This window comes from Cariama cristata, unplaced genomic scaffold (genome assembly GCF_000690535.1).
Source record: "Cariama cristata isolate BGI_N322 unplaced genomic scaffold, ASM69053v1 scaffold1450, whole genome shotgun sequence".
Taxonomy (NCBI): domain Eukaryota; kingdom Metazoa; phylum Chordata; class Aves; order Cariamiformes; family Cariamidae; genus Cariama; species Cariama cristata.
In genome coordinates this window covers 105,920-133,651 of record NW_009596185.1, presented here as the reverse complement: position 1 = coordinate 133,651, position 27,732 = coordinate 105,920, and the positions used below count along the sequence as shown (strand labels likewise).

The following is a 27,732-nucleotide window of genomic DNA, read 5'->3' as shown; positions in this document are numbered from 1 at the left end:
GTCAGTCTCTTCTCCAGGTCAACTAGTGACAGGACAAGAGGACATAGTCTGAAACTGCACCAGGGGAAGTTCAGGCTAGAAATGAGGAGGCATTTCTTCACAGAAAGGGTCATTAGGCATTGGAATGGGCTGCCCAGGGAGGTGATGGAGTCACCATCCCTGGAGGTGTTTAAGAAAAGACTGGACGTGGCACTTAGTGCCATGGTCTAGCTGACATGGTGGTGTTAGGGCAAAGGTTGGACTCAATGATCCCAGAAGTCTGTTCCAACCAAATCGATTCTGTGATTCTGTGATTCTGTGATGCTGTAACTTTTAATAACTTTTCACAGGTTGGGCCGAGAAGTTCTGAGTATCTGCAGTTCTGTATTTATGTAAAATGCCTCTTAGACTGTCACTGAAACAATAGGCAGTGAAAAAGAAGTGATGATTGATTAAGAAACAAACACTAATTATGTTACCATGTAGTATGTTATAGTATAGTACATAATCACCATGAATCTACAGACTTTGTCTTAATCTTGTTAAGCACCTACTTCATAGCAATTCTAGCTTTGCTATTAGTGTTTCTCCAGATAGTGAATCTTTCTCTTGTCCAACTTACTGTTATGCAGAAGATGGAGTTCCATATACCTTATCCTCTGTTTTGTCATTTATTTCATAATCTTTTGGGTTGTCAAAGCAGAATATGCATCAGAAACCTCCTCTTCAGAAACTTTCATGAGTCATGAGGAAGCAAGCATCTAGATAAATTCATTCATTTAGATCCTTTTTTCTTTTAAACAAAAAATGTACTATCTTCTTAAAATTCAGAAGTAATTTATAAATGAGGAAGGATTTCAAGTCACAGACAAAAGTATTTATTCTGAATTCTTTATCAGATTCAGGCTTTGGTCCTGGACTAGGGCTATAGTACTATAGCACTCAGAGTACTAACTGGAGTTGGTACTAAAAACACAGTATTGTAGCGGTGGAAGAACAATATTTTCTTTCTGTGAAATCCCTTGATAGTTTTTAATATACTGAGATATAAATAAAATACTTAAGAACAGTTAACATATTTTAGTACAAAACATATAAAGACAAATATTTAGTAAGCATCAGTAGGTATTGCCTATGTAGCAGCTATATATTTCCTGCAATATTTTCAAGCTGTTCATAGCAAAGTATGAAACATGTAGTTGTCATTCAGAGAAGAAATTCTGACCAAGTTCTTCTGGTTTGAGGACAGAGTTTTTCCCTTCTCCTTTCCTTTTGCCCTTCCCCTTCCTTTTCCTTATTTTTCTCTTCTTTTTTCTGTTTCAGAGATTGAATAGTGGGAAAGATATTGAGCCCATTTGGTAAAGAGATTTCAATGCAGAAGCAGTGCTCAACTCTAACAATTTGACTCTTTCTGTTAGCTTGACAGATGCCCATTGTCTGAGTCAATTGGCCAGAGATTTTTCCCCATTGTAAAGTAACTGAGATACATGTAATCCTATATACATTTAATATAATTGGACAACAAATCTCTTATATAAGCTTGTATCCCAGAACACTTTGCAAAGATAAGTATGATTACAAAGATAAGTAGCAAAGAGCAGAGGTAAAATGAAATTAAGGGAAAAAAAAAGAAAATAATTGTTTTCAGGTGAGTTTTGAAAATAATGTTACTGTATGAGTTAGTTAGCCAGAAATGTTTCCTTTTTGTATAAGGCTTAAGCTATGGAAGAAAAAAATTTACAAACAGTAGTGAATTGTGTTAAGGGAAGTGGGTAAAAAGACTGCTGTGTCTTCAGTGAGCAGAAAAAGTAAATAGTATAGATAATGTTTGTAGATATAAGCTGAGGAAATGAAAACATAAGCTTGTGAATAGTGTGTATGTTGTCTAAAATCAGTTAAATGCACACATATGGAGCATTGTTCCAGTTACACTATTTAAAGTTTCAAAACATTGGATTTCATTCTTCTCACAAACTGATTTTACACTGATGTATTTCTGCTGATGTAAACTGCTATTCCTAATTTTTACCAGTATAAATTGAGGAGGGAATTGCCCTGTTGCCCTTACAGGCAAAAGTTGTCAGTCTTGTTCCAAATGAATCACAAATCAGTTAGTCTGTGTAAAACTATGCAAACGACTGAGAACAACTATTATACCAACTCACATAAAGTAGATGAAATGTAGGTTTAGATCCCTTTGAAAATCACTGTGTAAGGGCCACATCTGTCTGTAGTTTGCATATCAAATTTCCATTGAATTTCTCTGTTCTCCCCTTGAGATCAAAAGAAGCATATGGCCTTTTATGTGTTTAACTGAGGAAAGAAGTTGATATCTCATGTCACGTCAGCTGTTAGGAAGTACTCTCTGCTGTTCCCTTTGCATTTGAAGTGAAAATGGCAATTTCAAACAATTTCACAGAGAAAATGAAAGGAGCAAGAGGATGGAAAGTACAGAAGTGCTCATCTGAAGAATGAGTGTCTCTGACATGAATGAAAGCAAAGAATCTCTGAAAAATGCTTATTGTTTTGGAATCGGCTATTTTTTAAAATTTTATATTGGTTTTAACAGAAGAGAAATTTATTTTTACAGAGCCTCCAAAGGAGTGCGGGGGAAAAAAAAAAAAAAGAGAGAAAATCAGACTGACTAGCATCTCAGTGCTGCTGTGTAGTGATTTAGAAATTAGTTTTCTGCCCGACTGCTCAGTCTCCAGAGCAAAATACTTGCAGAAAAGAAAAAGACAAGGGTCACATTAAAGGAAAGCTGTAGTGTATTCCTCATGAAGCAGAGTATTTCCCTCTCATACACAAGGCCAAATTCAGCTCATCAAATTTATCTTCCACGCCTCTTGCCAGCAATGGCACACAAGCCAAGGCAGTACAGATTGGCTGATAGGGTTTTACTGTTGGTTAGAGTTTGTTCAGACCATGTATTACTCTATTCTCAGCACTGCTGATGAGACTAACTTTTATAAATACCTGTTTTGATATATTTTCCTTATCATGCACAATTCATCTGCTTCCCTTTACCTGTTGGCTTCAGAGGTGGGTTCTTACACTCTGTGGTCCTTCATGCCATAAAAGTAACTCTGTGTCAGCCTTAGCCAGTGTAGAGAAGTTTCTCAATATTCTTGCTGTAATGTTTCTTACAAAGGATTGACGAAGCTGGTCCCCTCTAGTCAATGGTTACCACAGAATAGATATTAAGTCCAGAAGGATCTACAAAAACTTACATGAGCAACTATTTCTTTGCACAAGACAAGCTACAAAACGTTGTCCAGTATCTCTGTCTGCATCCTACAAGAAGATGCAGTTAAGGATTCCATACTTGCAATAAAATAATCTAATATTAGTGTATTATGTTAGTATCTTTTGGAATTAGGTTTCATTTACAAGCAACTTTAAAGATACTGTAAACTTACCGAAAGGTCTTTAAGGAATAATAACTGATTTTCATAGATTCTTTGAAGTAAATTAAAAGTTTAAAATAACGAATTGCCAAAATTTCTAGTTGCTCTTACTTATGCATTTCTAATGATGAAGAGCATGTACTGTAATACCGAGTAACACATTCAAGGCCTTTATAAGTAAAAGAGCTTCATTACAATTGCAATTTTTACTGTGCATTTTGGAGGTTTGGAGGGGTTGCATTTGGGGAGTTTTTTGACACTTGAAAAATCCCAAATGTGAGAGCTGAAACACAGAGAGCTACAGCACAGGCTTCACCTTCCACTCCTTCGCTGCCTTAGTAACCTGCATTGATCCCCACCTGAAGTGATCTCTTCTCTGAATGGGAGAGTGATTTCTTTCCCTCCACTGCTTAACATCTTTTCTAGATGCAAACAGTTTATTCCCAGTAATTTCATTTAACACATCAGTGTGCATCTCTCAAACTAATGCTAGTCATGAGTTTGCTAAGCAAGTTTTATTGACTGCATAGTTCTTGTTTGAAGACAGAAAATATTATTTGCATTGTTTTCTGGTAATCAGGGTACAGCCAACCTTCTACTGACATTTCAAGTCTGTTGCAAGTCAACATCAGATGCTTCAGGAAACCTTACCCTGCAGAGGGTAAGGTTTTGTTCCTCTAGAGTGTAGAACAGGCTTTTCACCATGCTATTGAGTCTTCAGAAGATTGTGGCAGAGGAGTGCTTGCAGCTATGACCCACTTTTTACCTTTGCTTTTTCATAGCATCACAAACTGTAGGTAGTCTGACATCACTATTACATAGACAACCTAGTGGTGACAAACTCTAATGAGGATGCTGTCTTTACAATTGTAATTGGTTTGTGCGTATGCATATATCTATACATATTGTATACATTATTTGCAAGATTTGTTTCTACTTATAACAAAAATAAATATAAATGCAAGTCTATTTTTTCAGGTCTAAAGAGAACAGAAGAAGTAGTTTAAGTTTGTGTTGTGATCACAAAAAATGTTAGAAGAACAATGAATAATGAGGGTTACATATTTGCTAATAAAATCCAAAATATGCAAGAAGTATAGATGAGTTGTATACCCAAGTGTGAAAGCTCAGTTCTTTGAGCAAATGAAGCTAATATCCAGGCATGGCTAGATGAATAGAGAGAGAAGAGAATGCAAGAGCAGCACTGTATCATATTCTAACAAATTCAGCAGACAAGAGGAAAAAGATTGAGTAAGTAGAATCAAACACTGTTTAGAGGTAGAAATTCATCACAGATCTCCTGAGGCATTCAGTCCCCCAAAGTAACGTATCTCTCTGAAACAGATAAAAAGCAGTGGAACGTATGAGTATTTCCTAGTGCTTGACCGATTCTTGTAATGGGTCGGAGTCTTGCTGGCCTTGTCAGCAATGCCATCAAATTGGAGGAAACAAAAACAGGTAGAAAAATGTATTTTCACAAAGATTCACGAGGAATAGGATGGTCCTCTCAAAGGAATTATTCCAAATTCACCATACAATTTAACAGGGTTCACAAGCCTTTGTCCAGATGACCTCTAAAAATTAAAGCTCAGGACATAAAGCACGTCAAGACTAATGTGTATTGACAAAGCAGAAAAGGAAGGTTTTGCTAAATCTGTTTGCACGCAATCTTCAGCTCAGTGTTTCAAGTTCCTCACCGTGGTGTTATCTCGTCATTGAACTGCAAGACTGAGGAGTGCATTTTTCTTCTATCTTTATTATCAAAACACTGTTAAGCTTAAAAATAGGTGGGAGAGGGGGAAGATTGTTTCTTCTTCTGTTCTTTAACCTGTAGTATTGGAAGCTTTATCTCAAGCATGAGCTTTGGACTTACTTTAGCAAGGTCAGCTTTGCCTCAGAAGCAGATCTTTTTACTGTTACATTCATCCTGAAGGGATGTCCAGACTAGTGTAAAATTCTCTCCATATACAAGGGTCAGCAATAAAGTAATAACGTTTATAAGGTTGTCATGGAGAAACAAGAAGCAGAATAATTTAATTATAGTTCTTGAGATTTACAGTCAACATTTAGAGCGATCATTTGCTAAACACAGAATGATTTTTAAAAATTAGTGAGGGTGATAGTAGCTGGCTAGAAGTAAATGCATTAGAATGAAGAAGATGCAAAATGTGATAAAATATGGTGGAAAACTTCATGTCTTATTCAGTCAGAGAACTTGCTAAGGTCACCTGTCTGACATCTAACCTAATCTTTAACCAGTAACTGTACGGCCTAAGAATGCCTGCCTGTATTTGATAGGTTTATTTGGCTCCAGAGTAGTCTCATGAAGGTTTCTGCCCCATCTTTCCTTGGGATGCTTTGAACCTAAAATGAGTATAACATTATAAATGTGTTACAGGGACAAAAAATACAAGGATAGGGCTAGATAGCGCAATTACTCCTTTCCACTCCCAATTCTTTGTGATAAAGAGATTAGAATTTGGTGAAGATCAGCCCTAGCTTGTCTTTTTTCCTTGCTAGTCAACAAATTCAAAGGAAATGCAAAAAACTAAGTCTAACAACTACTCTCTCTGCCAAAATACTGCAGCTGAACTTCTCTTCGATTTATTAATGCCCTTCCCAGGTACTGTGCTAACATAACTGATGGTTAGAATATTCAAGAAGAAGAAAAACACCCACACATTTTATCACACCACTAAAATACACTTATTTTTTCTTATCTCAAGGTAAATATAAAGTAAAAATAATTAAGACTTGCCTTTTGTAAGAATAGCAGCTGAGAACTGGAGGTTATCAATACTTTTTCAAAAGCAAGTAGTACATCTTCCTATAGTGTCTATTAGTGTGAGTTTCTTTATATGTAGACAAAGATATAAAACCAAGATATGTTGGGGGTTTTATGAAGTGCATTGTAAGCTGATGCCCTGATTTGTTCATCAGCAACTTAACTGTCTAATAATTCCATAAGGCATTATAGACCTTTTAATGAGTGTGTTATTAATAGCTCTTCCCCAATACCAGTGACCATCTGTGATTGCTATTTCAGTTTGGAAGGGGGAAATAACGGTGATATTGCACTGAATTTACAATATAAATTAATAGCCAACTAGACCTACTGAAGATGATTAATTTGTATTTGATTATAAGTACCCACTGAGCAAGAGAAAATTAGTTTTTTTGATTTGTTGACACAACATGGGTTTGGGAAATGGCCACGGGAAGCTGAAAACAAAATTAAATTGCATTTATTGAAATCTGAGACATGCAAAAGTTGATGGAATTTAGATGAAAAGAATAAAAAGAGCTTAAATGGCACTTTGAAAGGTAGTGGATGTTTCTTTGAATATCCATGACAAATGATGTGTTGATTATTGTGATCTATTAGATAACAGAGGAGCAACAAAAGAGGGTTGTCAACACTTTTTAAAAACTTCTACAATTTCCTGATGACATATTAGAATAAACAGAGAAAATAGTGATTTATAAACTCCTAATTAAAATTAATCTTGTTGACTTCTTATCTGAGTGAAGTAGCATTTATTTCAGAAGAAACTCAATTTTTAATTAATAAATTAATACTTGCTAAAGTTTTGTCCTTGCCTGTAGAGGCAGAAGAGTCAAGTTATTTAATATTCTTTTTACTTCCCTTATTAGACTGTGCTAAAGTGTTTCCATATTCTACTATTAATACAGCTGCATTCTATAATGACTGAGGTGATTATTTTTAGTGTATTTGTATAGATCAATCCCTTTTCCTTTACTAAGGCAAAATTTGTAAGAAGCTGTTAGGGAGATAGGATACAGTTTCAAAATCTTTCAATCCCACTTCTTAATGTATCTACATTGTGTGGGAGCCTAAATTTACTTCAAAACTAAAAAGAACATTTGAAATACCCTAGTAATTTAGGGTGCAATTTAGATTCCATCTAACCAGTTGCATTGCGTACTTTCCTGGTTGATGAAGAGAGATGAGCACCTCCAAAAACTGGGTCATCAGTCTGAGGTAGATGCTTCTCCTAGATCAGGATGAATCACCCTTCTACCATGAACTGTGGGGAAGTCTGGACATCCAGACTGAACTAGATTCCTAGATTTTTATCCTGCTTAACTTTTTATAAGTTTTAAACAGTTGCTTTCAAACTGGGGCAAATTTTGTTTAAGAAAGTCTTCAATGAACTGAAGAAAGCACATACCACTTTTGTAAAGCACAAGAATCTTCCCTGAAAATGTATGTGTAGCAGCAGAGGTGAAGCAAGAATTACAAGATCGACTAAGAACTACCTGTTGTACCAAAAGTGTTGGCACCAGAAAGTCTTGTTTTGATGTCTGGATTTCAGTACAAATTATAGCTGTTTAGTGTGCACTCAGTGTCTGGCTCAGAGGCTTCTATTTGATTGTACAGATTATACATAAGTTTATATATTAATATCTGTATATGTACATTTATAAATATACATATTTTTTCTGTTAAATGTTACATAAAAGGAAGGTGCATAGGTTATATATTCCCCTCCCACACACACATGCACTGTATATGTTTATGTATAAGCATATTAAAAAAAAAAGAAAAACCTTTTAAATTACAGTCAGTTCAATTTCAACAATATAAAATGGATTTTTCAATCTTAGGCTAAACAAAGTCCTAGTGACCATCACCTTTATTTTGCATAAGATTGGTTATCTTCTTGTCCTTTAGCAGACTGAAGGCATTTTTTCATGCCATTTTCTGATGCTTATTCACAGATACCATGAGCTTTCCTCTCTATTAGAGAAAGTATGTGGTTAAGATATAAAGCCATACCATGAAAAAAATTTAAACAACTTGTGATTACTTTGCGATCAAGCCTCCAGAATAGTGATTCAGTCTTGTTTCTTCTATTGCAGACAAAAGGTTCTTCAAGCATAACTCCATCAGGCACTCAAAAGAAGGTGAAGAGGACTCTGCCCAACCCACCTCCAGAGGAAGCAACAGGGGGAACTCAGTCGCCATATACTTCTGTGGGATCAGTTTCACGGAGAAGGATTTGCAGGACCAACACTATGGCCAGAGCCAAAATTCTTCAGGATATAGACAGGGAATTGGATCTGGTAGAACGTGAATCAGCCAAGCTTAGGAAGAAGCAAGCAGAGCTAGATGAGGAGGAAAAAGAAATAGATGCTAAGCTGAGATACTTGGAAATGGGCATTAATAGGAGGAAAGAAGCCTTACTAAAAGAAAGAGAAAAGAGAGAGCGTGCCTATCTCCAGGGAGTAGCAGAAGAACGTGATTATATGTCAGACAGTGAAGTTAATAATACCAGGTCAACCAGAATAGAAACACAGCATGTCTTGGAAAGACCACGTACTGCACCCCAGACAGAATTTAACCAGTTTATGCCACCACAAACCCAGCCAGAAACACAGTTTGCCCCTGCTACAAGCCCATATGCTCAATATCAGTATTCATCTCCTGCCCTGCCAACTCAAGCACCAACTCAGTTCACACAGCAATCACATTACCAACAACAGCAGCCTTTGTATCACCAGCAGGTTTCGCCCTATCAGACCCAAACAGCTTTCCAAACAGGAGCTACTATGTCCTTTACTCCACAGGCTCAACCTCCACCATCTCAACAGCCATCATATCAACTCCCATCACAGATGATGGTGATACAGCCAAAACCAAGACAAACCACATTATATTTGGAGCCTAAGATAACAACAAACTATGATGTAATTCGCAATCAGCCTCTCATGATAGCACCAGTTTCAACTGACAATAATTATGCAGTTTCCCAGCTGGGCAGTAAATACTCTACCTTGGACTTAAGGATAGGGCTAGATGAGAGAAACAGCATAGCAAGCAGCCCTATATCAAGCATATCTGCAGATTCATTCTATGCAGATATAGACCACCACCATACACCCCGAAATTATGTGCTGATTGATGATATAGGAGAACTTACTAAAGGAACAGGAGCACTTGGTTCCAGTTTTAGCCTCCATGAGAAAGACCTGACCAAAACAGATCGGCTGCTTCGCACCACTGAGGCCAGGAGAGCACAGGAAGTGTCAGACTTCCTAGCACCACTGCAGACTTCTTCTAGGTTACATTCCTATGTTAAAGCTGATGAAGACCCAATGGAGGACCCTTATGAGCTCAAACTTCTGAAACACCAGATAAAACAAGAGTTCCGTAGAGGTGCAGAAAGTCTTGATCATCTGGCTGGCCTGTCACAGTATTACCACGCAGAGGGCAGCTACAGGCATTTTCCAAAATCTGAGAAATATAGCATAGGTAGGCTTACTCTTGAGAAACAGGCTGCTAAGCAGCTCCCAGCAGCCCTCCTTTACCAGAAACAGTCAAAGCACAAGAAAGCTTTGCTAGACCCCAAACTAACAAAGTTTTCACCTATTCAAGAAAGCAGAGACCTTGAGCCTGACTATTCAAGCTATATGACTTCTAGCACTTCAACACTTGGGGGAATTACTACTAGGGCGAGGCTTCTTCAGGATGATATCACTTTTGGCCTTAGAAAAAACATCACTGACCAACAGAAATACATGGGGCCACCACTGACTTCATCCATTGGAGCAGGCCTTGGGACTGCACTAGGTCCAACAATGAGGTCCACATTACAAGATGAAGCAGACAAGTCTTATAGCAGTGGTAGTAGATCTAGGCCCTCATCTAGACCCTCCTCAGTTTATGGGCTTGATTTGTCATTGAAAAGAGATTCTTCCAGTTCTTCTTTAAGACTGAAAGCCCAAGAAGCTGAACCCTTAGATGTTTCATTTAGCCATGCAGCACCTTCTGGAAGAACTAAACCCACCAGTCTACCTATTAGCCAAAGCAGGGGAAGGATCCCAATAGTAGCGCAGAACTCGGAGGAGGAGAGCCCACTAAGTCCCGTTGGCCAGCCAATGGGAATGGCAAGAGCAGCAGCTGGACCCTTGCCACCAATATCTGCAGATACCAGGGACCAGTTTGGATCGAGCCATTCATTACCTGAGGTCCAGCAACATATGAGGGAGGAGTCACGGACTCGGGGCTATGATCGAGATATAGCCTTCATCATGGATGACTTCCAGCATGCCATGTCAGACAGTGAAGGTAAATTAGGCCTCAGACTGGTATCTTACTATCACAATGCAAATCCTCATTTCTATGCATGTGTCTAATTTTTATTATACTTCAAAGACTTGTTCTTTTTTCTGTTCCTTGGTGCATCTTCTGTGTATCTACATTTTTGGGGTTTGATTTGTTTTGGTTTATTTGATATTTTTTATTTTGCCCTTACAGCAGTTTCTGGATGGTGTTAAGCTACTCTAGCATGCTCACTATATTGTTGTTGATTTGCTTTCCTTTTGGTTTGCTTGTGCATTTTCCTTTTCACCTGTTGATGTCCACTTTTCTAATGATACTGTGTAGAATATTTAATGTACAGTACAGATCCTACCATCAGTCTTTATGTGGAGCCTTCTCCAGTGACTGTGAATGATTGAACTTATTTGCAATAGTTTTTGTTGAGATTTGGAAATAATCTCCCAAATCTCTAAAAAAACTCTAATAATTTTATTTGCATGAAATCTCATAATAGAATTCAAGAACTGATAATTCCATCTCCCGATGCACCACTTTAGATCTGCATTTATATAGAAATAGTATGTTCATTGAGTACATATTGTATGTTAGGACCATGTAGAGCTTAATGTGATAGCAAAACAACATGCCTCATATGGTTTGTTGAAAGCATCCTGTCGTGTGGACTTCTGTGCATTCAGAAATGTGATAATGTAAGATAATTTGTCGTTTGGATGGTTCAAGACAATCTCATCCTTCAATAAACTTGCATAAAGTATTTTACTTCTATAGATGGATTATGGAGTATAGCTGGTTTTATATGCACCCCATACAATATGTCTGCCAAATAAGCACAAGAGTTTATCTCACTTAGGTTCATGAAAGGAACCTTTCTGATGTATTATAAATGGTGCAATTAAAAATGTTTCTTCTGAATAAGTACAGCAGAATGTTAAAGATGATGTTGAGTACTAAATAATTGCAGATTATGTATCAGTTTTGCCTGAGTCAGTTCAGACTTAATATATTCTAAATTGTTTAAAAATCTTTAAAGACAGTTTGAAAGAAAATGAAATTCATATGTTCAAAATTGTATACACTCCCTTAACTTTTTCTTATGTGTATTTACTGCACAATAAAAGAGACTTTGCATGCGCTATATTGTCTGTAAATGGCAATGATTGTCTCAAAAGACACATTTGCATGATTATGAAGTAGTATGGTTTATTTTTCAGGTTTATATTAACCTCAATGTTCATTATTGCATTATTGCTTTTTTACATATGCTGAATCTTTCATAAGCATTAGAAAATTGAATCTATTTTCCTTCCTGATACTACAATATATTGAAAGGTTTTGTTCTGTAAGTTTCTTTTCATATTGCTTGGACATTTACAACCCCTTCATGAAGTCTGTGTTTCAGGAGAGGTTCAAGATCATCAGCTTTTTTGATTTTTTTTCCAGAAGTTTAAGTGTTTTCACTGTTCTTAAATTCTTAGCACACACAATCCTATAATTAAATCTGAAGGATGTTGAGAGGAACTCCCCAAGTTGCAACTCATATCATTTTTCTTAAGTAAGTAGATGTTACCTTGTTTCAACTCGACTTGTGAGGGTGTCATTCTAGGGTCACATTGCGAAAGAAACAGGATTTTTCCCCCTGAAAACTAAGGAGAATCAAACTGGACCAAGAAAAGCTTATTTGGTGCTATTCTACCTCATATAAACAGATCATAGGAAATTATATTTCTGCATTACAGTGCATTATATTTCTGTTATGCATTTGTACAAGGCATACATGTTACATTTTAGGTTGAACATGTTTTGGTTTTAAATTAGTCTCCGATTAGTTATGCTCTTTCAGAACTTTTCTAACTCAATTCACATGTACCTTATTAGATTGATATGTCCCTGAATACCAGGGCTTCCCCTTTCAGCAATGTTTTTCTAATTTTTATCAAGCTTTTGTTTCTTCACAAACAGCTAATTTTTGCACCATCTCATGTAAACTCTTGGGAAATCAAAACACTTTATGACATTATTTTCAAATATGCTGTCTAACAGCAAGTAATTTGAATTGAAAATGATTCATGTGATTTGGATGTAAGATTAAAAATGTTCCAAAGAGCCAATTACAGTTCTTCAGAAAGTTATAGCCGACTTTTCTCCAGACTGCACTTTTCTCTGTAGTGCCCTGACAGTGAACAGCTATTCTGGCATGTTACATCCAGCCTTTTAACACAGTTTGCTTTGCTTTTTCTTTTTTTTTTATTTTAATGACTGCTGCATGGTGTTGATGAGATTTCATTAAAAGAAATTAGTCTTAAGCACTACCTTAGGAAAACTCTTCTTGTGCTAGAGCTTGAATTTTCATCTTTGGAGACTTTTAAAAGTGAATGTAGGCTAAGGTACTGAATTTAAATAGTTTTTCTTCAGTTCAAATTGAGAGATGTGCTTGACTTTCTGTTCACTTTTTGTAAGTCACATTCCATAACAAATACCAGAAGAGAATACAAAAAAGACTTTGAGGACAAACCTTCTGCTTTTCACTAAGAACACCCACATACTGTAACAAATCTTAAAACCATGCTTCAGCAGATAAGTAGTACCTACACTAGGATTCCAGACTTCAAACAGGTTTAAAAAATAGTGTCAGAAGACCAAAACATCCAGAGCTTCTCGTTGAAAATAAATAACATTTTGAGCTTTTGAAACCCCTGGTATTTTCTCAGGGTTCTGAGTACCGTGAAAGCTCTGATCCAGCAAATGGCTCTTTATTAACCCCACAGCTGCCACAGTTTCCACAAACTATTAAGTATGTTGAAGATACTAATTTTCAAGGATGCTGACACTAGTACTCCATTTTATGAATGTAAATAGTCCCTGCTGGTCAGCTGAGAAGATAGAAGATGTATCTTTTCGCACTTAAAGGATTTTTTTTTGTATGCTAATTTGTTAATTCTACGATAGAGTTTAGAAGTTTAAAATTGAGGTATGAAGACATCAAGGCATCAACACAGCTGATCCCTTGTAATTTTTCATCTGTGGGATTTAGAATGATCACTGTTAGTTCCCTGATCAAGTTTCTTGGACTCCACAGCCTGGAGTTCAATCTCACCTTGTTAAACTGTGTGCGATTAACAGTATGGGACCTTATTGACTCCAGCAGGAGTTTTTTACAGGTGGAACCATCTGGCTGCATCTTGTTAGTCTTAGGAAAAAGGAGGTATCATCTAAGACTGTCAGTGATTCATCTTGGGTGGTCTCAGGTTTCCAGCTGAAACAAATTGCAACTAATCAAGCCAAAAACAATTGTGTGTGTATGTACATCTGAGTGTGGCGTGTGTGTGCCTATATACACATATATACATAACTTTTTTTATTTTGTATAGAATACACACATTCATCACAGCTTGATAAAAGAGTAGGTTGCTCTGCACTGCAGTATGGGATTCTACGTGTGTGCTAGCTGTTCAAAAGAAGAAATCCAGCAAAAGTTATTTCAGCTGAGACAGAAGGGAAAAAAAAGGCATTCTTTCTTCTGCTCAGCTAATGACACAGATTGTAATAGTCAGCATTAGTATCTGGGATTAGAAAAATGAATAAGGTTCTTCATGTAAGCTTTAGCAAGAAGTTCTGTCAGGATGAGTTACGAACCAGTCTGCTACTTGCTGGCACTAGTCAATTGACATAAATATGTAAAGCATAAAGGATTTGCGTATTACATCATAATGGTTTATTGAGAGCAGTTAATCAATAGCTAATCACTAGTCAGACAAGCATCAACCTTTAATAATGTTTCCATTTAATTCATATATACTGATCTAAATAATATTTTAAAACCATATCATATTAGGTTTGTGCACAGTTAGGAAAAAAGAGACTGCATAATATCTGAATCAAGATAAAGAATTGTCCAAAGCTCTAATATAATATAGGATATTGTTTTTACCACATATGAATTATTATTTTTCAAAAAGCATGCATATATATTACTTTAATTTTTGGAGAAATTTAATAAAACAGTAATGAAAAAACACAACATTTTTTTTTTCTCCCATTAAACTTTTTTCCAAGTATTTGTTAAACTAACTATGTTATGTTTAGTTTATCAACTAAATAGACAAGATGATACACACTACTGTTTTTCATTTTAAATTCTCTTCTGTGTTATGGAACAATTGCATTCACTCTTGTTACTATAGCAACAACTGACCTTATTTAAGGTTTCCAATTTTTAGTGGTTTTGCTGAAACAAATATTGTCTTCCTTTGAATTCCAAATTTGTCTTGCTTATTAAAGCATAAAATTTAAACTTTCATTACATTCTAATTAGCTGCACATTCTTTTGGTTTACACTGATAGGCAACGTAGATGAAAATCTGTGTGTTGTATAGTGGAAATATTATTAAACACATAGGAGCTGATTCTGATCCCAATGGAGTGAAACCTATGTCAGTTGACCCAATAGTCAGTAGGCATAAGTATGTGTATTTGCAAAACTGATTTCAATGAAACCATTATTTGATCCCAAAAAGAGGTCTAATACAATAAGTTTAATACAGGTTTAGAACTGTTGCAAATATAAAAGAACATTAGTCTTATAGAATTATTATGGAAAGAACATTCTAGCTAACTTTCCAGGCACAAAGGTTCATACTGCAAGATCGGGGGATGGAATTCGAAATGAGAACATGTGCAATATTTCTGCTTAAAATTACAAAGAGTATAGATTGCTTCATCTTCTTTGATTTGGGATGATACCGATTTCATAAAGGAGTCTTAGTTTTCTTACTACAATAAGTAGTTCTAGATTATTTCCAAAATATTTTGAACAAAGTTCAGTTCAGAAGTTTCGGAATTATGTCGGTTGGGTTTTGAGGGTTGTTTTTTGGGGGTTTGTTTTGGGTTTTGGTTTCTTTTTCCTTAGCCTGAAATGTGTGGTATCTGCAGTGTATTTCTGAGCTGCCAGAAGGAAGGAAAAGGCTATAGCATTGGGCAGTGGTTTTCTTCTGGTATTTAGTATCCATAGTTTTGACATAAACAGAATCTTCTCACTTTGCTATATCACTTACAGATGAATTATGCCTGAGTTCAATGTCTCAAGTCTCACCTGTAACTTTGCTTTAGCTGCATGGCCAATTAGTAACCACTATGCATGTTTGCTATGCACAATGCACATTATTGCCCTTTGCTCAGCACTGGATCAGAGCATTTGACCTGTCCTTGGTTTTCAAAGCCTATCATCTCCGTCGTGAAGAAACAGATTGGTTTGACAAGCCCAGGGAGTCTCGTTTGGAGAATGGACATGCCCTTGACAGAAGGTTGCCAGAGAAGTTGTCCCACTCTCGACCACCAAGTCAACACCAAGATCAAGTAAGCTGTCAAGTAAGCTGTGCCTTTAGTTTTATAAATGTTTGACAATTTAATCATACTGTCTGATAGTCTAGGGACTACAGGATTAATCAAATTCCAGCTACATTCAGCTGAAGTGCTGTTGAACCTGTGTTTGTCATCAGTACTTCATGATGAAATTGGAGTAACATTCACCTACAATTCAGTATTAATTTTGCGGGTTGTCTTTTGATTTTTGAAACATATCTGAAAGGAGTTAACCTGCTAATCAGAACTATCTATACATTGGCTATTCCTATTTAAAAAAAAATAAATAAATTAAAACCCCCCAGATAGTCCCATTTTACCTTATCAGCTTTATCCCACCCAAACTGAAGCCCGCTCTTTTAGTAGTTTAAAGAAAACAGATGCTTTATCCTGGTGACACTTGTTCCTACTTTTAGTTGGTCAGTATAATCCCAACAGTCTGTGATCAATTAGTGAATAAATCACCAAGATTTTATCAATCTAATAATTAGAATGTTTCTTTTATTATAGTGAGAAAGAAAAACACCATATTCTGCTTTTGAAGCTCATCGACTTTGAAATCTAGTTCACCTTAGTATACCATCACATTTCCTCTTTGTATTAATGAAATTTACATATTGCAAATCTTCAAGGTCTACACTTGATTGTTTCAGTTACCATTTTTACTGATTGATTGAGCTTATACTCTGTTTTCCATTAGATTGAATTGATGCAAGAGAAGGTATTGCATGGCCCCTTTGTGGTACTTAATAGCTTATGTTGCTCATGTTAATTCCTCAGGTAATATACAAACAGGAATATCCTACTGTCATGCAGCCTTCGAAACTTTTTTGCTGGTGAGCATTTTCACTGACACTTAACAAGAGAGTGTAGGTTTTATGAAGTAAGGATGTAGATTTTAGGAAGTAAGTGTTCAAATATCTTACAATACAAGCTGTCATTTATTTTTATTTTTGCCTCTTTTCCTATCTCTATTTTAACATATACTGAGATTTACACAGCCTAGTTTGTACTGACCCTACCCATTTCTTGATAAGAAAGAGGGTTTTACAAGATACAAGTCTTCCAGGAATCTATTCAAATAACTCACTCTATGAACCAGGTTTATTGCAGGATAAAGGATGTTTTAGAGTCTTCACAGTTCTTAATATCACTGGCAGCAGATAAAAAACTGCCTATCTATCTGAGAACTTTAATTATCATGAAAATCATGCATTATTCTGAGCATACATAATTGTGTTTGACCTCTATGGCATCATGAGATAAATTTAAAAATTTGCCTTGAAAATCAGGTTTGTCCAAAAGGGTTACTGTTATCCTGAGCTCTGTGATATAGAAGTGGTCAGTAAGACATATTTAACTTTAGAACTCCAGAGCTTCTGTCCTGGGAAACAGTTCCAAGCCAAGTTACTAGTCACAAAGGTCCGATATTTGTTTTTTCTCTCGTGTAAATAGCACTACACTAGAATCAGTTGAAAGACTTTGATCAAAACTTTTTGGGACGAAGGTTAAGGGGCTTGAGAGATCTTGTTTTCCTGGATTATTTCCAGAAGGAAAATATTTATTTTTTTTTCTCCCTGAAGTTGTTGTGATATCCCCATGTTTATATGGAAATAGAGGTACCACATTTAAAACCTTGCCAAAGGCATTTTTCAAGGTTTTTTTAAATCTGGGATGGAAATTGGAGAGTGAATATGTTCTAAATAATTCTGTGTGGTGCCATGTAAAGCCTCTGTAGAAGAAAAGTGATGTGGAAGGAGAAGCTTTATAGCAGTTCCATCTTAATCTGTTTCCATCCAGGTTAGCTACTGTCATTCACCCACTGGTACAAAATAATATCAGTGTGTCTGCAGAAGGAAGAAATGCCAGTTCCCACCAACTCTGTGTCATCTACCTTGTCAAAATGTTACTCAGAGCTTGTGTTTGTTAAATATCTTCTGTGAAACATTTGTTTGAGATAACTTTAAAAAAAATTATTTTCAGACACATCCAGAAATTAAATTACTTTAAGACAAGATAAAAAGGGTCAGAGCCATTTATAAAACTTTCATTAGCTCCACATTGAACTCTGAAAGTAAACCACTTAGCAATAAAGCAAGTAAATCAGTATTAACATCTCTATTTTTTAGCATTCATTTTATATTTTCAATCTATCAAGAAAAATAAACCATTTTCTAGGCCAGTAAGTGTGCTGACTCAAAGTAAACACTCCCTAAACACTCCCCCAAAAGTTACTGAATTCATTGTCCCATGCTGTCTGTCTCCTATATCCACAACTCAGTTCTGCAAAGAGAGCTGTAGTGTCCAAGCATAATGTATTCTGGAGCCAAAAATGGCAAATCGTTCTTCGTCCTGACCATCTGGACAAGTCTGTCTTCACCCAGAGCTTTCTTTGTTGTAGAGGCTTTCCTGAAATCAGTTAGCACAACAGTTTCCTAGTTAGCGTAGTAAATAAGCCATTGCAACTCCTTTAATATCCCATACCGAGGACAAACCAGCCACAGAAGGAAGTATCTGCACCAGTACCACTAATCTACTTGAAATGTATCAGTCAGTGTTTCCAAATACAGTAACTGGCTGTAAATTTGCAGGTTTTATTTTCTCCTTTGTAAAAAAGGTGAATATTTTACTGACCACTGTGATGTTTGTATTCGAGAAGACTTTGTTTCATATGTGTGAAACATCAATTTCCTTACTAGACGAAATCGGAACTGCTTGATTACATCCCACAGAGTTTGTACAATTAAAGGTAATAAATAAAGCACGACCCTGTGCTTTTGAAGCAAGAATGCAACAGACTGACAACCTTGAACCTCTAGGTTTCCATGGATTTCTTAGAACCTAGCAGATTAAGCTCACGTACTGTATTATTAATATTAAAATATATTTGTTTCTATAGCAACTTCTGTGGTGCTACATAGTATTCTTAAATCACATTAAATTGTAGTGCAGTTTAGTATCTCATTAGCTGTTTCCCGAATGATTCTGAACTGCTTGCCTGAGGAGGGTAAATATGGTTTAAACCTAATCAAACACATAATCTATTGCAGATTTCTCACTGATCCCTGTTGACCGCAACAGTTTGCTTAGTCGCTGCCACCTGACCAGCAACTTCTTTAAATCTCCAGACATCGAGGCTTTTTTTTTGTTACTATTTTCTGTGAAAATTTTTTGTATACCCTGAACTAAACTGGCTCTTTCAAACAGGCTGGGAAGGAGCAGTAGGAGGAGGTGCTAGGGGAGTAAGAGATCATGACAAGAGGATGGACAGTGAGAGTATAGTAATGGGACATAAGTAGCTTCTCAGTGAGGGGTTTTAAATACAGAACTTCCAGTGATTGTGGGTAGGTCTTTTTAAGTCCTAAATGAATAACAAAATCCCAAACTCATTGTAATACCAGTGTGTTGTCATCAGTTCACTTTGGCATCAGTTTTCTAATCTTAAAAAGAAGGCAAGAGCTCTAGAGCTGCAACCTGTTGAATGTTAATCCCCTACTTCTAAAGGCCCTCGAAAAGTACATGCTTGTCTTGGCTCATGGATCTGTACCACTGCCTTGAAATTTAAGTCACACATTTTTAGGGGCACTTGAATATTTGGAAATTGGCAAAAAATGGATCTTAAGGTGAGCAGTGGGCTTAAAATGAGAAAATATTGTTTGTGACAGAGATCCAGAAGGCTACCTGCAAACTTTTGTTCCACATTTTTTAGCTCCATCCTGCTTAGTTTTGATTATTTTTCAACTAGCAAGATTTCATTTTAATTTGTAGTAAACTGCTTTCTCTGTATGAGGCTTGCGGGGTAAAAGGCATCTTGTGATTCAGATTCTCTGAAATTACAATGAGAAATAGGACATTTCCAAATTTGGTGTAATTGTTAAAATATCTAATCTATGAGTGAATTGTTAGCCACCCCCTCACTGTAATTCAAGACAGAATTTAGCAGGCAACTTCTCATTTTTTAGTCACCCAGAAATATTGTTCTTATTGCATGCCAGAATGATTTCTAAATCAAAAGACAAGACTTCTGTACTGACCTAATTGCAGAAGCAAAGGCCACTCACTTTGCAATTTATTAATGAACAGGAACATTTTATTTGTTAAGTTTTTCTTCAGTACTTCTTTTGCAAAATATCTCCATTGTCAGGGATCTATCAGTAGAGAGAACTTTCTACCTTTAGGATTTCTAGAGAGCTTGACATTTGTGCTCTGCAGAGAGAAGCAGTGGTTCAAAGGGGCAGGACTACCTTAGCTGTGGAAATTCTTGGTGCCAGCTTTCACAGGCTTTGTGTGCTCATGCAAGTACCTGTGGTACTCAGAAATTAGGATAGATACTGTCTAACCCATCACCTTGAGCATCCACCATCTTGTTCCTGGATATTGAACACAGGTAAAATTTCCCTTGAAAACTGTATTTCCTAAAGGATTACAGCCAGGCATAGCTGCTGAGATTCATCTTTTCAGGCCTTGTCTAAGGTATTGGTGGAAGGGGAGGTGTAGCACCTTTTAAAACCAGAAATTACCATGGCTTTGATGACCTAATTGAAAGATCAGTTAATACATTATAGCTGTTACTATGGACTTTGCCTGGAATACTAAAATATACTCGATGCATTTTATTTCTTAAATTTTAATACAAAAATAAAGAAATTTATTTTTCTTAATTGTCCTCTTTACCTTATAAAATTCCCTTATATGAGGCTTCCATAGAGTTTCTTTATCAGACAAAACATGTAAAGATAACAAAGGGAAAATGAAGTGTATATTTAAACTGATTTTCTGTAACAGTGTTAGAAAACCTCAACACATTTATTTGCCATTCATTCCATTTTTTGGAGGGGCTTTGAGCTTACTAATAACATGAAACCTGTGATCAGAGCTTAAATTCTTGCAGGAAATGCTTTATAGTCCACTTTTTATTTAGCTTACTGGGATGCAACCCCTAAGGGCCTGCTGAGTAATGTGCAGAAAAATGTGACCCGAGTCCCATGTCAGCCCAAAGAACACAATAGGAGGGAAGATACACTGGAGAGTCAAAATGTGTCTGTGATCAGAAGAGGTTGGCATTGCCAGTGCTGAACTGCAAGAATTACTGCTCAGGTGTACTGAATGCTCCCAGAAAGGTGAGGCAAGGATCTTCATGGCAAGGACAGATGGTGGGAATCTGTGGGTTTTGTAGCAAATGAGCGAGATCAAGTCACCTTTTGCCCTATGACCTAAATCTGTGCTTCAGCACTTCCATGTCCTCCGTTCCTGCAGCCTTGCAATGGAGGGACTGCCCCTTCTGTGCCGTAGTTCAGATTTACGCTGTCATGTTTGTGCGACTTCAGTGGGGTCCCTCTGTATCTTCACTGGGGTAACTGGACAATAGTCAGCTAGAAGGGCCTACTGGCCTATATTCAGCTGAAGGGAAATCAGTTTTAATGAAAGTTAGTAGATGTGAACAATTGGAAACACAAAATAATTTGTGTTCTGCAGGTTTTTATATTAGTAGATTTCAGATAGATATGAGCACTAGTGGTTAAAATAAAAACGTCAAAACCAATGTAGTTTTTCTTCTCTGCATTATCTATTTACAGCAATCACTGTTTTTTCCTATTTGTTCTGCCACTTTCAGACACATACTGTTTTGAAGGTAAATGCCTAATGACATGTTCAATTTAAGTTCTGATTCCCACCAACAATAAAAAATAATATGCTACTCTGAATGCTAGTAAAGTTTAATGCTTTTATTCATATGAATCACCAAGATTTATACTTATCATAAAATTCTGGAAGAGAATGTAATGAGGAAGTAATAGACTGAAGTAGGAGACAGTCTGTATTTTCCAATATATTTGTCTGCAATCATGTACAATATGGCATTGAATATTCTTGGATTATTATTTATTAAAAAAAAAAACCTTGCTAAAGAAAGAAAAGATAAAGCAATTAAAAAAAAACTGAATTGAAGTTTATGAGCTAAAATATTCCTCAGTTAAATTGAATTGCTCCCACCAAAATAGATCCAAGCTAAGGATCTCTTCAAATGTGTTAACAAGCTTCTCTTGAATTGCATTATTTTGTATTTTCTGTTATTTAATTAAAAATAAAATTAGATATATTCTTTCAGGTTTTTTAGAATTTTATGTAAGCTACATGTGACAGATACGTTATTTTTACTGTTAAATTACACTTACTGAATTTCTGATAATGTAATTAAAAACATAACCACATCCATATCTATTTGTAAGTGTGGAAGTATCATGGCACTTTATACACTTCTGGTAGTGTTAGACCCAATGTCCTGGCAAAATTCCATGGTAAGTCTGCCTGATCTCATGTTCTGATTTACAGTGGAGTACTTGTCCACTACCAAGTTCATAATCTCCTTTATGTTTGAGATTAATTACAGTCATTACTACTCTCAGCGTGTTACAGGAGGATTTCAGCCCTCTAGGTGCAACGTCATCCACTGGATGAGAAACTGAGTTATGACAATAGATGTGTAAACTCTTCTATTCACTGTGGGATTGAGCTAAGCGCGTCTCTTAACTTCTCTGTTTCCCCTCCCATCATTTATGTGAGCTATCCATTAACATCATAAACTCTCCAGGGCAGAAACTGGGTTTGAAGTGCTTAGTTCAGGGGGAGCTTAATCCCTTTAAATGCTACTTAAATATAAATAATAGTAATAAACTCTTGTCAGCAGGCTAGTGATACACTCGGCATGCTGCATGACCATTCTGATTAATATTGGCCCTTTGGCTCCTTGAATCGGCCTCCCCCGGGTCCCATCCCACTGATGCTCAGCCTGGAGCAGTCCCAGGCAGTCACGCTCTCTGCTCTCGGCCTGGGTGCAGTGCTCAGTCTTGGCACCAACGCGGCAGAGGCAGGGAGGTGATGGATTCTGCTTTGCTTCCGAAAGACCGAAACTGCAGGCCGAGAGGGTGTGTGATAGCTGTGAGGTGTGCAAGTGTTGCAACAAACACTCCTTCTGCAAAGGCATTTTGGTGTGGGCTCACGGGTATCAACCCTGGCAGCTGGGTTAGTCCCTGCTGCATGGTCCCTCCTGTGCCTCTGTTGTGGGGCAGGTGGGATTGTCCCAGCTGGAAATCTGGCTCTTTAGTGCATGTTGTAGAGATGTGTTGCTTTCAGCATTGACACTTTCCAGTATCGGCCCAAGTAAATGTTGTGCATTTTCATATAGAATGTAGCCTTAAAAGGTTTTAGGTTGGGTCTTTCAAAAGGGTTTTGAAATTTGATTACAAAAGGTACATTGGAATATGTGGTTTTGCTGAAATTAAAGCAGTAACTCATGGCTGTTTACACATTCATCTACCATTTTGTTTAGGTCTGTGTGAAGAGGAATTTATAATAATTACAGGAATTATATTTAATTTCATTGTTCTCTTGAACACTACTTGGACAAGATTACTGTTAAGAGAAGCTGCAGAAGACAGTAAGCACCTTCTAGTCATTAGGAAATACAAATCAGAACTAAAACCATATTCAAAATTAATCTGGCTCTATGGAAGCAAATATTCATTCCCCTGTAGAAGGATTTTACGGACTGACGAATGTCTTGAAACTTGGGGGAGTGTTTGAATTGTGAAGTTATGATATTTCCCTGGATGAAATAGGTTTGCTTGCTTGTTTCTGTTTCAACTGTTTAAAATTATTGATACAATTGATGATGGTTTATCTTTTTATGATATGCGCATTTGTGTTCCTCAGATAAATGGGAAGCCCCTGCAGTACATTTTCCCTCATACAAGGCTCAAACTACTGAGAGACCCAAAGGATCACACAGTTTCAGGTAAAAAACCAAAAATGCTCTATGAGACATGATAATTAATTTGATTACCATGAATCATGCAAAAGATTTGCAGTATTAAAAATAGTTCCTATGTCATACACAGCAGGAAATTCAGTGGTCATTTTAGATCTTGCTAGTTGGTTTTAACAGAAAGCAGCAGTGCGGAAAAAAGGTCACAACATCTGTTCAAGATATATAAACTATACAGACATTAAAAAGAGGGAAAATCTGTGGTATTATACATATGAGCAGTCTGTTTTGCTGTTGCTTTTTATATAACTCTATATTCTCTGTACAAAGAGTTTCTATAAAATAAGCTTGTGTAGGTGTTCAAGATGTACAGAACTGAGAATTTTATTCTTTCTGTACTGGAACCATTCTACAGCGGGGGCTAGCAGAGCAATCAGATCCCATTTTTCTGTGGTATCTTCACATAGAGACATTTATCACAGGACTTCAGATTTATTCTCTTTTCTTTAATGCTAACACAAATGTTTGTGTAAGTCTGAGTTTCCTCACAAAGGAGATGAAAGTGGCAAAGGTTATATTCATTGGCCCTCCCAACTGTTGGAATGCAGTGTGATGTTTTCACGTATCAAATTGTAAAAGGCAGCCAGTTACAAGATCTAGCACGGGTAAGGTCTGTCTGTTTGAGGTTTTGGGATTGCACTCTCTCACATCTAATATTGATAAGGAACTCAAAGGTTTTTTTAATATGCTGTTTGTCTTCTTTCAGAGGTACATGCTTTAAGCAGTTTTGTCGTGAAACTGTCAGACTTTTTTTTTTAACTCTTCAAAAATTCTAATACTGCATGTCAAACTCCGTTTCTGTGCAGAAGTAATTACCGACTGCCAGCTCTGGTGTTCCCTTGAGCACTAAGTAGAAAGTGGCACGAACTTACTTGTAATTGCTAAATATTATTTTCACAGGGTTTCTGACAGTAAAATCTTGATCGCTTCCACCCCCAGTATCCACCCCATATTTAGGTTGTTAAATGAATGTTCTCTATATATTATGAGGTATTTTCTTGCTAGTCAGCGTAACACTCACTGGTGATTTCAGAATACAGAAAGACCCCTCCACCCACACAGCACAGTCTGAAAGAAGCCGCCGGCTCGGCCGTGGTGTCAGCCCCCACTGCCCTGGGCCCTTGCCGTCCGTGGGAGCTCCTTGACATCCTAGTGCAGATCTTTGCCCTGCGGGGTGATGAGTAATGCTGTGATCCAAGCTGCTCTCTTACTCAAGAACAAGTGGAATTACAGCCACACAACTGTGTATAGCTCGTGATTTAATGTTACTGAAGGCCTACTCTGCTATGTAAAGTTACTTACCCTTGTGCAATGTGAAATACCTCTTCCAAATTCTTGACTAACTCTCGTGCTGGCAACCACAGCAACATGCTGTGTATCAGGGTAAACACCTTGTAAGCCATGACTGGAAAACCAAGGTGTAGACATTGACTTCCTATTTACTAATGCCCTGCACAACATGAGATCACACAGGATCAAATATTTACTCAGGATCCTGCTAAGGTTTCATAGCTCACACTAGGATTGCTGGCTGCTGTAGCTGTGCTATGTTGTACCTAAATTCTAACTGCAGTAAGCAAGCGTGGCTAGGTATCTACAAGCTGCAGTCATACCTTTGGGTTTTAGTGCAGATATACTCTTGAAGACCTGCACAGACATAGTTCTGTATGATGTACATAGATCTACAAATATGAAAAGGCTTAAATGCAAATTGTACAGAAAAGAGCCAAAGGCGGAATACGGTACCAACAGGGAGGACCTGAGCCAGAAGAAATTTTCTTTTTCACTGCTTGTACATCTTTGAAGTACCATAACTCCTTGACTCCTTGACTTTGTACCTCCCTTCCTCCCCTCCCTCAGGACTGAAGTACACAGAAACTCTCTTTAAACGTGCAGTGCTTTCTGCTTAGCCTTCAGCTTTCCAAATGACCTCTCTCAGAGCCACACATTTTGATGTGGCTTTTATTCACATTTTTTAAAATTTAATTTTGATTAAACATTATCTGCAAACTAATAGCAAGTGTCTTTGTTTATTAATCAGACAATGACTATCAATCTGCAGCAGACTTAGAAATGTTTTATACAGCAAAAGTTACTTAAAATATTGGTAGATTAAACAATGTATACTATTATACCACCACAGCTACCTCACTACAAGATTATTGGATATTCATCTAGATGTCATGGTTGGCTGTTTTCTTTTTCTTTGTTTCTTTGTTTCTTCCCTTCCTCTACTTCTTCTTCTACTCTCCCTTCCTTCCTCCCTGTCTCTTTCTTATCAAAAGTACCAAAATGAGATGTTGAATAATTTTATTTAACTGTTTGCCATATGCTTGTTGTGTAGGCATAGGAAGAGTGAATGTTAAAAAAAACAACCACCCTCAATAAAGCTCACGTGGGGAGTCAGACCCCTCCAAGAGAACAGCCAGTCACTGTCTGTTGCAAACATCCTTTCAGTGGCATCTTCAGCTGTGTTGGACAGGACTCCCTGCACTGTTATGATGCTGAATTCTTATAAGCCAGCTGGCCTGTGGTCCTGGGTGACCACAACAGCATATGCATCACCCATTTTCTTTGATTATCTTACAGTATGTACAAAACATCCTCTGTCTTAGCTATACATAAAAGCCTATCCTATGTGATCATTTCTGCACATGCAAGAACAGTTTCTACAGATGATTTAAATTATCTATGTGCAGTTTGGTCAGCTCAACAGCAGGAGCTGCCTGGGGAGATGCCTGAGACTGACAGGTTCTCCTCTCAGGGAATTAATGAACACATATACAAACAGTGTATCTTAAGTGGTGTGTGCACAGCAGGAGCTACATGGGGAAATCTTTCAAACAGTCAACAATTCCCACTTGGAGAACTCCTGTAACTGTTGATCAGCTGCTTCACTGGGAAGCTGGCCAGTGGTTCAGCCCATCATCTCATCTCACTGGGGAGTTCCTGGGCCAACCTGGGCATTAATGACTCAGTGTGCTGGGTCAACCCAGATACCCAGCCATTCCATAGGTGTAACTATAGGGCAAGCTTGAATTTCATCCTAATATCACCATTATAATTTGAATTCCATAGATCTCATCACATACTTTCCATAGTGGAGGTTACTGCCTGAATCTGGATCTAGAAATTGTAACATTATAAATATCAATAATAAGAGTAGTCCTAAAGCATTTAAAATTCAGGCTGTATCACTGTGTAATATGTGCACATGCATTCTGTTTGTTTGCTTTCTTGATTAATGAAAACTGGCTCTGAGGTACAGATGCCTTTGATGCCTCTTACATAATCTGGCATGATTTTGCACTCAAAAACATTTACTGCAAATGTTAGCGTGTGAATGAGGTGTTCAAGGAGTGAGGAACCAGGCCAAAATTGTGATGGCAAGAGAATAGTAGCTAAGAGGGTGACAGGGTAGCTGTAATGCTGCACACACGACAGAGATGCCTCATATTCTCCCTAAGGATTATTAATTCATGCACACAACGCTATGCTTCTGCACCATGACAGTTCATGGGATACTTATCCTGAGAGAGAGAGGAAGAGAATTGAAAGGTTTCTGCTGTATCAAGCCCTCACTGCTGTCAATAGGCTCTAAATAAATAACCCTGTATATTTAGGGTTCTCTCACCTGCAAGTCGAGCAAATTCAGTTCTTGCAGCAAAATACTGAAGTGCAGTGAATATGTGATTACTAATCAATTTAAAAAGCGTGTTAAATATAGTCACAGTCCGTGTTGAGTGTGATATAGTAGTCAGACTGAGGATGAGAAATGTAGCCACCTATTGTCCTCATACTCTTTTCTTAGAGGATTACTTATCCTTTTTCTTTGGTTTAATGTTGTGAAGAACCGAGATAATACTTTGCACAAAAAACCACCTCTAACACTCACTTGTCACCGGGGAAGGATTTAATCTGTAATTAATGGCCATTATTCCGTCAAACACTCCCTCCTTGTCAGAGATGTGGCACAGAAGGTAAAAACCCATAAACAGAAAGGGACAGAGCTGTTACAACCAGATAACGTCAGAGATTTTCCAGTGAAGTCATACAGCAGCAAGTGAGGACAGGAA

General features: G+C 37.1%; 1 protein-coding gene across 1 annotated transcript in view; it reads left to right on the top strand.

Moving 5' to 3' along the window:
• PCLO (piccolo presynaptic cytomatrix protein) overlaps positions 1–27,732 on the top strand; it is a gene marked incomplete at its 3' end in the record, with an annotated part of 153,148 nt that overhangs the window by 40,856 nt on the left and 84,560 nt on the right. The window contains exons 4-6 of the mRNA XM_009704876.1: positions 8,271–10,479; positions 15,689–15,825; positions 23,545–23,626. Of these exons, the coding sequence (XP_009703178.1) occupies positions 8,271–10,479; positions 15,689–15,825; positions 23,545–23,626 (2,428 nt within the window). The remainder of the gene's footprint in view (positions 1–8,270; positions 10,480–15,688; positions 15,826–23,544; positions 23,627–27,732) is intronic.